The sequence below is a fragment of the Rhinolophus sinicus genome, linkage group LG04, assembly GCF_036562045.2.
Source record: "Rhinolophus sinicus isolate RSC01 linkage group LG04, ASM3656204v1, whole genome shotgun sequence".
NCBI classification, from domain to species: domain Eukaryota; kingdom Metazoa; phylum Chordata; class Mammalia; order Chiroptera; family Rhinolophidae; genus Rhinolophus; species Rhinolophus sinicus.
In genome coordinates, this window is record NC_133754.1 from 102,706,652 (window position 1) to 102,721,676 (window position 15,025).

General features: G+C 42.1%; 2 protein-coding genes across 2 annotated transcripts in view; one reads left to right on the forward strand and one right to left on the reverse strand.

Annotated features, from left to right (window-relative positions):
• Positions 1 to 4,295: 4,295 nt before the first annotated feature.
• Positions 4,296 to 13,319, reverse strand: ZAR1L (zygote arrest 1 like). The gene is made up of 4 exons (XM_019749588.2): positions 10,747 to 13,319; positions 10,145 to 10,237; positions 8,518 to 8,592; positions 4,296 to 5,123 (listed from the first exon to the last, which is right to left on the reverse strand). Exons 1-4 carry the CDS (start codon positions 11,539 to 11,541, stop codon positions 4,980 to 4,982), a joined length of 1,107 nt encoding a protein of 368 aa, XP_019605147.1. The 5' UTR covers positions 11,542 to 13,319; the 3' UTR covers positions 4,296 to 4,979.
• A 33-nt stretch (positions 13,320 to 13,352) lies between these two features.
• Positions 13,353 to 15,025, forward strand: part of BRCA2 (BRCA2 DNA repair associated) — a 56,030-nt gene continuing 54,357 nt past the window's right edge. The window contains exons 1-2 of the mRNA XM_019749583.2: positions 13,353 to 13,500; positions 14,102 to 14,207. Of these exons, the coding sequence (XP_019605142.2) occupies positions 14,141 to 14,207 (67 nt within the window). The 5' untranslated portion in view covers positions 13,353 to 13,500; positions 14,102 to 14,140. The remainder of the gene's footprint in view (positions 13,501 to 14,101; positions 14,208 to 15,025) is intronic.

A 15,025-nucleotide genomic window follows, 5' to 3' on the forward strand; every position in this document is an offset into this window, starting at 1 on the left:
CAAAGACTTAAATGTAAGACCCGAAACCATAAAACTCCTAAAAGAAAACACAGGTAGTAAACTATTTGACATTGCTCTTAGTAATATTTTTTTGGATATGTCTCCTTGGGCAAGGGAAACACAGGAAAAAAATAAACAATTGGGACTTCATCAAAGTAAAAAGATTTTACACAGAAAAGGAAACCATCAACAAAATGAAAAGACAACCTACTGAAGGGGAGAAGATATTAGCCAATGATACATCAATAAGGGGTTAATATCCAAAACGTATAAGGAACTCATACAACTTAACACCAAAAAGACAAACATTCTGATTAAAAGATGGGCAGAGGACCTGAATAGACATTTCTCCAAAGAGGACACACAGATGGCTAACAGACATATGGAAAGATGTTCAATGCCACTAGTCATCAGTGAAATGAGATACCACCTCACACCTATCAGAATGGATATCATTAATAAACCAACAAACAAGTGTTGGTGAGGATGTGGAGAAAAGAGAACACTTGTGCAGTATTGACGGGATTGCAAATGAGCATGGCCACTATGGAAAACAGTATGGAGACTCCTTTTAAAATTTAAAAATAGAACTACCATATGACCCAGCAATCCCACTTCTGATTATCTGAAGAAATACAAAACATTAATTCAAAAAGACATATGCACCCCTATGTTCACTGCAGCATTATTTACAATAGCCAAGATATGGAAGCAACCTAAGTGTCCACTGATAGATGAATAGACTAAGAACATTCATATATACAATGGTATATTACTTAGCCATAAAAAAGAATGAATCTTGCCATTTGAAAAACATGGATGGAACTAGAGGGTATTGTGCTCAGTGAAATAAGCCAGAGAAAGACAAATACCGTATGATTTTACTTACATGTGGAATCTAAAAAACAAAATAAATGAACAAACAAAACAGAAACAAACTCGTAGTTACAGAGAACTGATGTGCCAGAGGGGATGGGGATTACAGGGGTGGGTGAAAAAGTTGAAGGGATTAAGATGTACAAATTGCCAGTTACAAAAACAGTCACGGGATGTAAAGTACAGCATAGGGAATATAGTCAACAATATCCTAATAACTATGTATAGTCAGGTGGGTACTGGACTTATCAGGGTGACCACTTCATAAGTTATATAAATGTCTAATCACTATGTTGCACACCTGAAACTAATATAGTACTGTATGTGAACTGTAATTGCAAAATTTAAAAAAAAATGTTTTAAATAAAAAATGCTCAACATCACTAATAATCAGGGAAATGCAATCAAAACCACAATGAGGTATCATCTCACTCCCCTCAGAATGGCTATCATCAATAAATCAACAAACAAGTGCTGGTGAGGATGTGGAAAGAAGGGAACCCTCATGCACTGTTGGTGAGACTATGGAAAACAGTGTGGAGGTGCCTCAAAAACAATTAAAATAGAACTACCTTATGACCCAGCAATCCCTCTTCTGGGTATCTACCCAAAAATTTTGAAAACACTTATTCATAAGGATATATGTCGCCTATGTTCACTGCAGCATTATTCACAATAGCCAAGACATGGAAACAACCTAAGTGTCCTTCGCTGGATGACTGGTTAAAGATGTGGTACATATATACATACAATAGAATACTCCTCAGCTCACACATACACAAAGAAGATGAAATATTGCCATTTGCGACAACATGGATGGATCTTGAGTGTTATGCTAAATGAAATAAGTCAGATAGAAAGGGACTTGAAGTGTATGATTTCATTCATTTATGGGATATAAAACAAAAGCAACAATGGAATGAACAAAACGAAAAAAACAAACTCATAGATACAAACAACAGAATCGCAGTTACCAGAATGGAAGTGGGGTGGCAGGAGGACAAAGAGAGTTAAGGGGTTGAAGTATGGTGATGAAAAGAGACTAAACTTTTGGGGGTGACCACACAATAGAGTATACAGATGTTATATTATAAAGTTGCATGCCTGAAATTTATATAATGCGATTTGACATTATCCCAATAAATTTAATCAAAAAAAAAAAAAAACATTTTAACCCAACAATAAATAATTCCATGGATTTTAATATCTCATTCCTGTCTTACTCAGGTAGTTAAACCTGAGATTTACCCCTTCCACACCTGCACCAGAATTGTGTAAGTGTGACATTACAGGAACACAATTTGCAACCAAGCATATCTCAAACAGCTCCAAGTCTCAAAATGAGCTCTCAATGCTATCAGTTACGCCTCCCTGATAACTTGAAATTCCCATCAACTGAAATAGTTATTCCACACCTTGCTCTTCCTCCTCAGCCTCCCACCCATTCCTTTCCTACTTGCCTCAGCTGATGATTTTGCTTCACAATTCACTGAATAAATAAATCAGTGTCATCTTCTCCCCCAGATCTATAAACCTGTCTTTATCTAACTAGCCCCATGTTCTACATGTTCCATCCTTTTACCTTAAAGGGACTATCACTGCTCCCACTCAGGCCTGATCTCCCCACCTGTGCTCTGGACCCCATCTCTTCTCCCTTTTCCAGGGCTTTGTTCGTGTGTGTGTCCTCTCCCTGCTGTACCATCAGCTTCTCTCTACTGAATTACTCCCATTAATATACGAAGTCACTTAGTACCTTTCTTTCTCCCAAACGCCCTTTTCACTATCACCAATTTCAGTTTTTTAACAGCAGAACTTCCAAAAAGTGTTATCTCTATTCCCTGTCTTGACTTTATTAACTCTGCTTCCATCCCCACCGTTCCACCGAAGCTTTCTTTTCAAGATCACCAGTCAACTTGACGTCACAGCAAATCTAGTGGACTTGTCTACATTCCTTCTCACTCACCACAGGATTTGACTCCATCAACCACTCCCTTCTTCTCAAACCTGTTTTATTATATCTTCGCTTTCACGACAGCATGCGCTTCCTATCCCTCTTGACCAGCTCTTTTATCTAACTTCTAACTTATCGCTACAAAGTGTGATCTAGGGGAGCAGCAGCACTGGGAGCTTGTCAGGTTTGCAGACTCAGACCCTAGACCTGCTAGATCAGAATCTGCAGGTAACAGGATTCACCGGATAACTCCTAGGACTTTATAGTTCCAGAATGATTCACTAAGTGTTGGTGTGCCCCCGAGTCCAGTGCTGTCCTCCTAGATCACATCCAGGTCCATGGATTTAAACACTACATATTTCTTATCTCCACATCTCTAGCTCTCACTTCCCTCCATATTCCAGATTCATATACTCAGCCTACATGACATGTCCATTTGGATGTCTCAAATATGTTAAACTTAGTATGTTGAAAACAGATGCCCTAGCCCACATCATTACCGTGTTTCCCCAAAAATAAGACCTAGCTGGATCATCAGCTCTAATGCATCTTTTGGAGCAAAAATTAATATAAGACCCGGTATTATATTATATTATATTATTCTATTATATTAGACCTGGTCTTATATTAAAATAAGACTGGGTCTTATATTAATTTTTGCTCCAAAAGACACATTAGAGCTGATGGTCCGGCTGGGTCTTATTTTTGGGGAAACACAGTACATAGCTCCACCAAAACAACAACAGTTAAGTTTACTGAGCTCTCAAAATGTTCCAGGTAATATCCTAAGTATTTAACATGTACCGGAACTGGTACATGTTAAATACTCCTTTAGTCCTCACACCTCCACCAAGAGACAGGTACTATTTTTATCCCCATTTTACAGAGGGGTAATTGAGACAGAGAGTAACTTGCCCCAAGCGCACATCTCTTAAGTATCACACCCAGGATTTGAAGTTGGGTAATCTGACACCAGAATGTACTCCTAACGGTTATACCTCTCAGCTCCATCTGCCCCTAACTAAAAGCAGAAATCTTAAAGTCATCATTTATTTCTCCATCATCCACTTACAATCTGTACGTTACATTCCCAAGCATTACCTTGAATCCATGTGCCTCTCTCCATCTCCATGGCTATCACCCTTGAGCTAGCCATCACTCTGCTCGTGCCTTCATTACCTCCTAACTGGTCTGCCTCCTCCCACTCTGCCTGGCCTTCCATCACAGCAGTGAGTTTGCCAAAGAATCTGAGGTTTCTGCCTGTTGAAACCCTTTCATGGGCTGCCATGTGCTGGAGCGTGGCCGAGAGACCCTGAGTGACCTGAGCCCTGTCTTCTCCAGCCCACATCCCACAGTGGCCTCAGGGGCTCCTGCTCATGGGACGGGCCACATACATGCTCCATCCCCTTTGCTCTTGCTGTACCCTTTGATCACAACCAATTCCTTCTCTCCCAAGCCCATCATCCTACATCCATCATCTCCATTCTCATGTCGCCTCCTCCCAACCACCTGACCTACTAAAAGGGTCACTATCGTAGCACCGTTTCCTTCATAGCACTTACACATCTGAATCAGAGAAAATATAAATGTGGTAGTGAAAGCCATGGAGCAAATGCCTCGTCTATCTGGGTTCAAGTCCGGATGTCCCTGTGAGCCCTGTGGCTCCCTCTCCTCCCCTGTTACGAAGGGCTTTCATAGTGGCTGCTTCCTACAGCTGCTGAAATGAGCTACAACAACGCCGGGCACTTCCTGAGTGCTGCTTACATGTTAAACACGTTATTATGTGTCCTCGAAGGCAATCTTGCCCCTTGATTGTCTCTATGCTCCAAGTGCTTAGAACACCAGCTTGTAAAAGTTCGTCAAATGAATGTGTTCCCTTTTCATTGTCCCCTTCATGTAAGTGACAGTATCTACCATTTCTCAATGCTATGTTGATGTTTTTAACTCTGGAGTAACCAATTGATGTGCCTTCATGGTCTTTTTACATGCATTTATTTTATTCTATTCACACTGTACAATTGTTAAACAACCTACAAAAAGTACAAAAGCCTAATCCATTTTCCAAAACCAGGTCAGCGCTAAGGTGCAAAAGAGGAACAGTACAGTAAGTGACCAGAAGAGTTTGGGTGTCCTGTACAAGTCACACTGCCTGTCATATGATGTATTTAAAGCTGTAAATATTGCCACAGGAGAATCTCTTGTCTTTGCAGCGGCCACACAGTTCCTGGCGATGAGGTTTCCTTAGATCAATGTGTCTTTTCTTTCGAGGACAGGAACAACGAGACTTCGAGCAGATCTTTAGAAAACAAGGAACAGTTTGGACGCTACATGATTAAATTAGTGTTTCAAACACAATCCTCAAACCAAAATACTTCTTCCCACCACACTCCATCCCTGATATCTTCATCCTCCTCTGACTCCTATGGTAAGTCCAAGACCAACTCGTACAAAACCACTCATATCCCATTAAATGCCGTGTATTTGTCAAGATGAGTGAGCAAAGATGATAATTAGGAGACTATCACTGAGCCAATCAAGAAAATATACAAAAATTTTAAAAGTGAGATTTTTATCGCGTGTCTTCACTATGTAGGTGTTCATATTGTGGGCAGTGTGTGAGTAGGACGTGACTTGATTATCTAGAACATTTAACAACACCAGCACAGTGATTCTCAACCAGCAGTATTTTACCTACCGGCAAACATTTGGCAATGTCTGTAGATATTTTAGTTTGTCACAACTAGGAGGGAGGGGAGTCCTAGAGGGAGCTAATTTTCTTTTCTTTCTAGACATGTCTAATCTTTACTAGAATTTAAAATGTTTTCATAACCATTACTCCATTCTGTCTTCTGATAATTACAAATAACACCCTATGGCGTTTGGGATACTATCCCGGTCCACCCTCCCAACCCTGTCAATCTTTAAAATAGATAATCGTGACTCTACCTTCGGCATGTGTTCACAGCCAAACAGAAAAAGTCAGTATTTGCCTTTTACACTGTGAAAATAGGCATTTCCATTTTCCAAACGAGTCTTAAGTGATACATCAGACGTTGTATTATGTTTGCATCTTCCACTTTCCTATTGATAAGCATGTGTCCTTACAAGACAATTCTAATACCTAATAATTACATGGTGTTTCCTATATGTATTGTTCTAGCACTTTATATACATTAATTCATTTAATTCTCACAATACCCTTTCAAGGAAGAAAAAACTCAATTTTTAAAAAAGTCAGGGTTTTCTCTAAAGGTAGATTTGTTTCTGGCAATGGAGAATTGGATAGTTTTGATCAAGCCTCTTGCTTAGGACACCGGAAAAGCTGAGCTAAAAAATAACACTTTTTTTAAAAGAACTATTTAAAGTCACTAGAGAATTATCAAAGCATTAGAAAGGAAACCCAGAAATAGAGGTGAGCCTGACATTTGGGACTATTTTCTCTCTAAAGGTATCTGTCAATTGTGGAAGAGGAGAAAGATGGTAGGAAACTTGGCATGAATTTAATAAGTTGATAAGGCTGAGGGATCATCTTAAATATGCCAAAATGGAAGAGCCCTGGAAAACAATTCAATTTTCGTGTTGAGGCCAGAAAGGCTACACCCTAAGAATAAGGATGAGCCAAGTATTAACCAGTCTTCACAGCTACCAAAGCCCAGCTTCAAAACATCTTAACCTTGACTAGAAAATATAGACCCAAAATTGTTAGCGTCCCTACCTGCCTGACAGAAGCACACACATTTTCTGTGGAAGATACTATTCTAGGCCACTGTTATCACTGTAATTTTTCATATACAATATCTAGCACTCAATCAGAAATAACCAGTTATATGTGGAGACAGAACAACACATTTGAAAACCAAGGAAAACGAAGAGGATGTCAACAGAATCATAGGGGATGAAGTTAATGAAGTTAACAGAGATACAGATTTTAAGATCATTAGTATTTCCAGCAAAGAACTGGAAGGTTTGTGTGTTTTTTTCCAAAAAGACAAAAATGCCAGTACTAAAAAATGCAATAACTGAAATAACTCAGTATATGGGTTTAATAGCAGATTGGAAAGAGCTGAGGGAAGAATTAGAAAAATGGAAAGTAGTTTAACATGATATCCAAACTGAAGCAAGGAGAGACAAAAGTGAGGAAAACATAGAAAAGAGCATAAAAGGCATAAGTGATACAACAAAAGGTCTAATATGAGTAATTGTAAGAAAGTGGGAAAATGGGGTGGTAGTAATATTTTAAAGGTAGATAATTTTCCAAAAGAATAAATACAAAGAAACCAAAACTAGGCATATAATTGCAAAACTGCTGAAAATGAAAACAGAGAGAAATATCTTAAAAGCAAGCAGATTTAAGAAGGGGAGAAAGAGTGAGAGAGATTGTTTCAAAGGAGCTGCAATAAGACTAATAGCCAACTTCACAATGAAGGTCAGATCTTTCAAGGGCAGAAAGAAAACTACTGCCAACTTAAGAATTCTATACTCAGCAAAAATATTCTTTAAAATCTACCCAGATGAAATAGAATGTGCCACCTTCACTACAGGAAATATTAAAATGTATTCTTCAGGTAAAAGGAAAGTGGTCCCAGATACAAAAAGGAGCTTAGAGCAGGAGAAAAGATAAATGTGGAGCTAAAGCTAAATGAATGACGACTATATAAAATTATGTCTTGTGAAGTTTAAAATTAAAATATGTAACAGCAGCATATAAGTTAGGATTAAGTGACAAGGAGTTAAAGAGTTCTAAGGTCATTGCATTGTCAATGAGAGGTAAGATTAACAATTTATGTAGACTTGATAAGTGAAGGAATTATGTTGTAATCTCCAGAGTAACCACCATAAGAACACTAAAGAATAACTACTAAGATAATAGAGGGGGGAATAATTCTTTAAAAATCAATTCAAGTGAGCACAAGAAAAAGGAGTATAATAAAATACATTTAAACCCAATTTAATAAGTAATTCTATTAAAGAGACTAAATGAGACTGTCAGACTAGGAAATGTAAGGATAGATCATTTATAAACTAGACAAGTTTTTAAAATATCATTTCTAAATAATATTTTTAAATATTTTTAACTAAATGAAAGATTTAAATTTAAAAAAAAAAAAACCTCTTGATTATGAAAGTCAACTACGTTACACTTTTCTGAAAAGCTTAAAGAGAGCTTTCCTGCCAGCTATTTGAGAAAAAAATCTCATCTAATTTTGTGACTTCCTAGACCCTGGGGACACTGGAATGTGATCACAGCTCTAATAGTAATGGTCTAGACTTGAGTAAGTTATTTTCTTATTGAACTTCAGTTTTCTGCTCTGTAACATGGGGCTAACACCTATCTCTAAGGAAACAATGCATGGAAAGCATTTAGCCTAAAGCTGGGGACATAGTAAAAGCTTAATAAAGGTTACCTATTAAATTATTACATCCAAACTATGCACAGGGTGTTTAAGGTAAACCACAACCCTATTCATAAGCACACCACATAAGGCAACTTAAGAGTAAGTTTTTTCTCCCATTCCTCTCTCCAAAACAACCCAGAAATAATGTTTTTATCTTAAAATATTATAAAAATTCAAACACATAGAACATTTAACTTTGCTACACAAATATCCAATCCTAACATTATGCCACAGAAGCTTCAGTTCAGAATGAAAACGTTATAGACACAATGGAAGCATTTTTTACAGGCTTACCTGACACTGGATTGCTTCTACTCTATAGGGGTTAAAACTCTTCTGGCACTTGCAACAGAGTTGTTTGAAATAAACCTAAAGAGAAATTTGTCTTTTTTCAAATCCAAGTTTAAATGTACCCTAGGCTCCCAGTTTTTAAGTAACCCACTCCCCCACCTTGTAATTTGCTTTTGCCCGACCTCTACCCTGAGGTCTTGAGCTCTTCTAGTGCCATTAGTCACTTTTTTACTCTTTGCACCTCATTTTTCTTACCTGTAAAATTAAGGTCCTACTCCTTACTTGTTCTATAATTCTGAGAACTACTCAATAATGTACATAAAGTACCACAGTACCAATGGGAAGTAACTATTACAACTTTACTCACTGTGCAGGCCAAACCCTTGACCTTCCCCTTTTGCCCTGGTCTATTAGCCCCTGCTTTTTCACTGTTTTCCCCACTATCTGCCCACTTGAACTTCAAATTACTTGTAGTTAACCCACCAATACACGTGATTTCTAGGTTTTGTACATTTCCTTGTGCACATTTTCTCCCTGCCTCACTTCGTGAACTCCTACTTCTCCTTTAAAATCCTGCTTGGACGTCACGATTCCTTCCCCCCTCGTGTGTTGTTTGGGTACCACGTCCGTGCCACAGGTGCCACTGCATTTGTCACCAAATTGCATGTTGTCTCATCACTCCCATCACTCCCTAAATTTCTTGAGGATGAATTCTGTCTTATTCGTTGTATCCTAGTGTCTTGGAGTGTTTGAATTAAGCCTATTGTTTTTCTTCTGGCAAGAGAAGGAAAGTAATTTTAGTTTAGTTTTAAAATCCCGCCTCCAGTGTCTAGTAAACAGTGTGAAGTCACATTTTCATTCAGTTCTTAGCATAACTCTCCGTCTACGGTCCTTTAGCTAAAAAGGCAGTATCTAAAGTGTGACAACACTGGGGACTCAAATGCTTGTAGAAGTTAGTGAACTAGACCAGGTGCAGACTGTTACAAAATGACGTGCATGTGTTCATTGAAAGGAGAGAGAAGCTGCTTAGCCTCCGCCTACAGTTCTCAGATTGAAACTCAAGTCTATGATGTCCAGAGTCTGACTGTTTAGGAAAATCTGGAAACAGACTGGGAAATCTTGCCCAGTCTTAGCATGTTTACAACTAATTCAAATAGGGTTGGCGGGTAGTGGAGAGGAGATGGAAATCTCTTAGCCTAAAGAAGTCTCTCACAAGCCAACTAACCTTCACAATAAATTATTTCTCTTATAGCCCCACCTTGTGGACGGACAGTGGAAATTTCCTAGAGCTAAGGCCCACACCTGCTCAAAACACGCCAACTAAAAAATGATTATAGAAACTTCCAACATACATACATAAGAACAAAAGTTCATCTAAATAATCTGACATTTTGTCCAACAAACTACCAAACCCAGCAGAGCACCAGGACATGTTTCAGCAGCCTCAGGAGCTCATGTGGACTGTCCTGTCCGGTCCAGTCCCAACATTTACTGAGCACCTACTATGTGCCTGGCACTGAAGATCAAGACAAATGAGACGCATTAAGCCACGCTCCACCAGGAAACATTCTTCCTCCACTTCACATCTATATCACCCCACCCTCCTCCTCGTCCCACTCACTTCGCTCACCTTGTTAGTTCCAGAAATGCACCACACATAAGCACTCTCCCATCTGGTTTTACACTCTTTACAGTGAAAATAGCCATATTTTGGTTCCAAAAACTGCAAATAAAGGAGAGAAGTCTTTCATATTTGTTGGAGGGGAAAAAGCCAGATCCTTCTTTGCTTGTAGCTTTGTATAGGAAACACAAAAAGGCTCCTGAACCTCATTCACAGCTGTTCTCAAGGTTACATTATTTAGAGCATCTCATCTCTCAAGGGATTCTTCTCGCTGCTGTCGCTCATACTTTTCCAATCCATTTTCCACAGTGCTACCAGCAGGCTCCCAAAACACAAATCAGATCACATACTTCACAATTTGAAACCCTCCTTTGTCTCCTCATCCCCAACCAATAGCAATAATTGTCAGGGTTTAGGTTTGCACGTGCTTAAAGCTGCCACCCTATTTTACAAAAAAGCTGCAAAACATGTAGACCACATTTTCAGAACTTCCTCTCCATCAAGTACAGGGAGGAAGCGAGGGAAGATCTTGCTCTTATTGCCCTAGACATGGAAAAGAGAACAGGGAGGCTGGGGCTGGCCGCGGACAGGAGAGGGAAGACGAACTTCACCTGGAAGTTGGGTTTCGCGAGCGGGTCGGCAGCGTCTTCTGGGGCCTCCTTGCTCTTCCTTTCCCCAGGACTCGACGCGTCTTCTTCCCCCAACTTATCTTGCTGCCAGAGTTCCGACTGCTTGTCCTCCTGCGACCTTGGCCTTGGTGGTAGCGGCTGCTGGCCGGCTTCTGCGGGGCCCGAAACTGCCTTCCTCTCCTCGGCCTCCCCATGCTTCCGCAGCAGCCGGATGAAGCCCCTGCAGCCTGTCCCTGGAGAACCGACGCCCCAGGCTGGCAGGGGTGCCTTGGAGTCTGTGCTGCCCCACGGGGAGCGGCTGCGCAGAGTGCGAGGCCCCAGCGAGCACTGCACGGACTTGTCCACCCACGGGCTCACCTGCACGCCCACCTCCTTGGTGTGGGGCTTGAACAGCCGCAGGCTCAGGCTGGGGTTCAGCTGGGAAAGAACGGCCTTAGGCTGAGCCCGCTTGTAAGGGTCCATGCAGTAGTCAGAGGCGTTAGTGGGCACCAGCAGCCCCGGCCTGGCCAGGAAAGTGGGGACACCAATGTTGTGCCTCCAGTCTGGGTGTCTGTGCTCACAGAGCCCAGGCTGGCCCAAAGGCAGTATGTTCCCATAGTGTGTCCCCTGGTACAGGCTGTAGGGAACACGGACAAAGCGCTCCATTCGCTCGCGGGGCGCCCAGGCACCGCGCGATATCCGGGTGCAGTTTGTAGCCCCTGTTCTCTGCCTTCCACCTTCATCCGCCCCTCCTTCCTCCTGGTCAAGTTGGGTCGGGTTCATCCCTAGCCTCTCCATTTATTTCAGATTCTGATGGGAGCTGCTGCCTATTACCCTAATTGGAAGTGGGGAGGAGAGTTACCTACCTACAGACATCTAATTGCCACCTAATTCAAATTGCTCTTCACTGTCTTCGTTTGCTGCTCCTGATTCTTTTTTTCAAAGCTGTTCATCATTATTCACACACAAGCTTTAATTAGCAATTCATCCATTTATTCTCATAGTGACTGCCATTTTAAAGATCCTGGTTTAAGGTCATATAGTAAAACGAATACAAGCCGTAAATTATTTGAGCAGCCTTATACTAGAAGAGCATGAGGAAGGAAGTATATTATGGCACAGCTCATGACTGTAAAGACCACAGGAGCGAGGGGCATAAAGTTGGGGGGCGGGGGTAGGTGGTGAATATAGTGAAAGAAAATGTATTTGAGGGTTGTTTGACATGTCAAAGGTTCTTAGTCCACTCCTAGTGAGGACCCCCCAAAAGAGTGGGGGTGAAGCAAATTGTTCTGATTTAGAGGGTAAATGTAGGTAAAATAGCAGGCTAGTTAAGTATCTGAGGTCAAACTCAAATTGAAACCTGGCCCTTGTTACTAGGCTTCTCCATCTGACAACACTAACCAATTTATAGGATTATGAGATTAGGTGTGTTATTGCTTTGTAAAGCAAAAAGCAGAATAACTCAAATGTTCAGTAAACTGCAGCCATTAGATTAGGATCAGAGACCTGTGTTCCTTTGCTGTTTTGACCTAGATGATCATAAGCTTTGGTGTCTCTCTGTATTGGTAAGGCTTCCTGCTACAGCTAGGGGTTAAAATCAAACTAAAATGACACCTCAGGAACTAAACAGGACCCACCCACCCCCGTTTTTTTAATGTTTCAGGTGTACAAAGCAACGTAATAGACATTTAAACCCCTCATAAGTGATAACCCACGCGCAAGCTACTACCCTTCTGACATCTTATACAGCTAGTGTTACACCACCATCGACTGTTCCCTGCGTTGTACTCCACATCCTTTTGCTTCCGGCTCTGACTGCTCCAGAGCCTTCCAGCTACAAGGCCCACGAACAGCTCTCACCTCCAGAACCCGCTGAAGGCTCTGTAGCCCATACAGCAAACCAGAATTAAGCCTTGTGCCAGGCATGTCACAGGCCCTGTGAATGATGGCAGACTCCCAGCTCCCAGGGCAGTTGGGAGGGGAAGGCAGGCACGAACAGGGTGATCGGTCCCCTAAGAACATACAGGTTACGGGAAGCCTGTAGAGGGGAGTAGCTAACACTGCAAGTGTGAGTTAAGGTGGGTGTCACAATTTCTGCAGCAAGCAGACAGGCTCCAAGGTCTTCAACAACCCGCTACCTAAGAGCATCACGCGGACTAGAACTGAAGTGCTCTGGCTTCACGTCTCAGCCCCTTCCACTCCACAAGGAGCAGGCGGCCGGGAAGGCTCATAAACAGCCACAGACCACGCTGGGGTTTCCTAAGCCTGGCGACTTTGGGGGACGCCCGCTCTGAGGCCGGCACAAAGGCCTGCCAGCGGCCCCCGGCGCGTGCGAGGGCGGCCACCCGAAGGTGCGGTGGAGCGAAGGGGAAGGAGTGGCGGTGTGTACACAGAGCGGTCTCTCCGAAGGCTCAAGGAGACGAGGACGAGCGCTCCAGCCCCACTTTTTGCAGTTCCACAGCGACTGCAACACGAACGAGGACCCGCTTTTCGCCACACGGAGCCCCTCCGGCGGCCCGGCCATTTTGACTTCCGGGCGGCGCGCGCTGCGTGCTGCGTCACAGCGTCTGCGCGTGACGTGTCGGAGAGCGGGCTTTGGCGCCAGCTTGTGAAAGCCGGCCGCGGGGGCGGGGCTGCGGGGCCGTGGCGCCGCGTTCGGCTGTTGTCTGTGCGGTGGGTGTCCGCGGGAGGAACCGAGGGGTCTGATTGTGATCCAAGTGTCTTCTCCGGCCGAAAAGAGCTGCGTCTGTGGAGGCGGTTAGTGCTGGCGGGGTGGACGCGGGCGCGCGTTCCGCGGTCTCCGGCGGCGGGGGCGCCCCTCACGCCGGTGCGAGCTGCGGCGCCAGTCCCCGGATGGTCTCCGCCAGCCCCGCGCTGACTGGAACGACGGAGCCGCCCTCTGCCCTGGGACCCCATTTCCGCACTTTGGCCCCCGCCACCCTCTCGGGGGATCGCCTCCTAGCAGTCCCAGGTGTCCCAATCTGAAATATTCTTCATAAAGTTACTTTACTGGAATTTTGTACCTTGGAAAGTGTTTCCAGCTTCTGACACACCGTTATCTGCCCTACTTAACCCCCGGAGCTGGTTGCTGTAGGGTGAAGGTGTCCTGATCTGGAACTGGCAAACGTGGTTTACCTCTAACAGGCGCCCTCGCCACACGTGACAAGTTAACTTAATTAAAATTAAGTAATATCAAAAGTGCTGTTCTTGAGTTGCACTTGCCATTTCAAATGCCTGATGGGACCGAGATAAACAGTTTAACTTGAGGCAAATGTACCTACCCTCCTCTGAGTGTATCTCAAAGTCACTTAACAAGGACTGCACCCTGAGAGATGTGTTTTGGTGTTCTCTTTTGCAGACTCATTGACCAAGTGTTGGAGTAATATTGTTGAGAAAAATGCCTATTGGATGCAAAGAGAGGCCAACTTTTTTTGAAATTTTTAAGACGCGATGCAGCCAAGCAGGTATTGGCAGATTTTATAGTAACTGATCAATTACATTGAGCAAATGTTTTCGGAAAAATATGTAAATATGCATGCTTGCTGGAAAGAATCCAATACTTCACATTTTTGTTCACACTATAAACTGTTCTGTATGGAGTCATAAATCCAGTTAAGAAAATGATCACTCACAGTTAACCAAATGATAAGAAACTGGATAGAACCCCCAGTGGATGAAGAGGAGACCAGCCTCTTGATTAGCAGCAGTAGAAAGAATTGTTTTTAAAGCACAGAACTTATAGCAAATCCGAATCATTGGTAATGTAAATTTATAGCAGAAGTTGTCAAACTTTTTGGTCTCAGTACTCCTTACCCTCTTAAAAATGACTGAGAACCTCAGAGCTTTTGTTTATGTAGGTTGCCATGTTAGAAATTAAAACTAAGAACTTTTAAAAATAATAACTCACCTAAAAATAAAAATAAACCCATTACATATTAACCTGAATAATATTTTTATGAAAAACAACTATTTTCAAAAGAAAATGGCATTGTTTTACAATTTTGCGGTTCTCTTTTATAGCTGGCTTAATAGAAGATAGCTGGATTCTCAGACCTGTTTATCTAATCTGTTGCAATATGTTGCTTTGGTAGAAGTCTGAAGACAATCCAGCCTCACACAGTAATGTAGTTGGGAAAAGAAAAAAGTATTTAAATAGTCTTCAGTTAATTCTGGGTATTTTTCTTTGATACTACACCAAAACTTAAGACAAATGGTAGTTTCTTAAAAGTTACAATGTGAAATCTGAAACCATATAATGAACTGTTTGTACTCTTATTACATT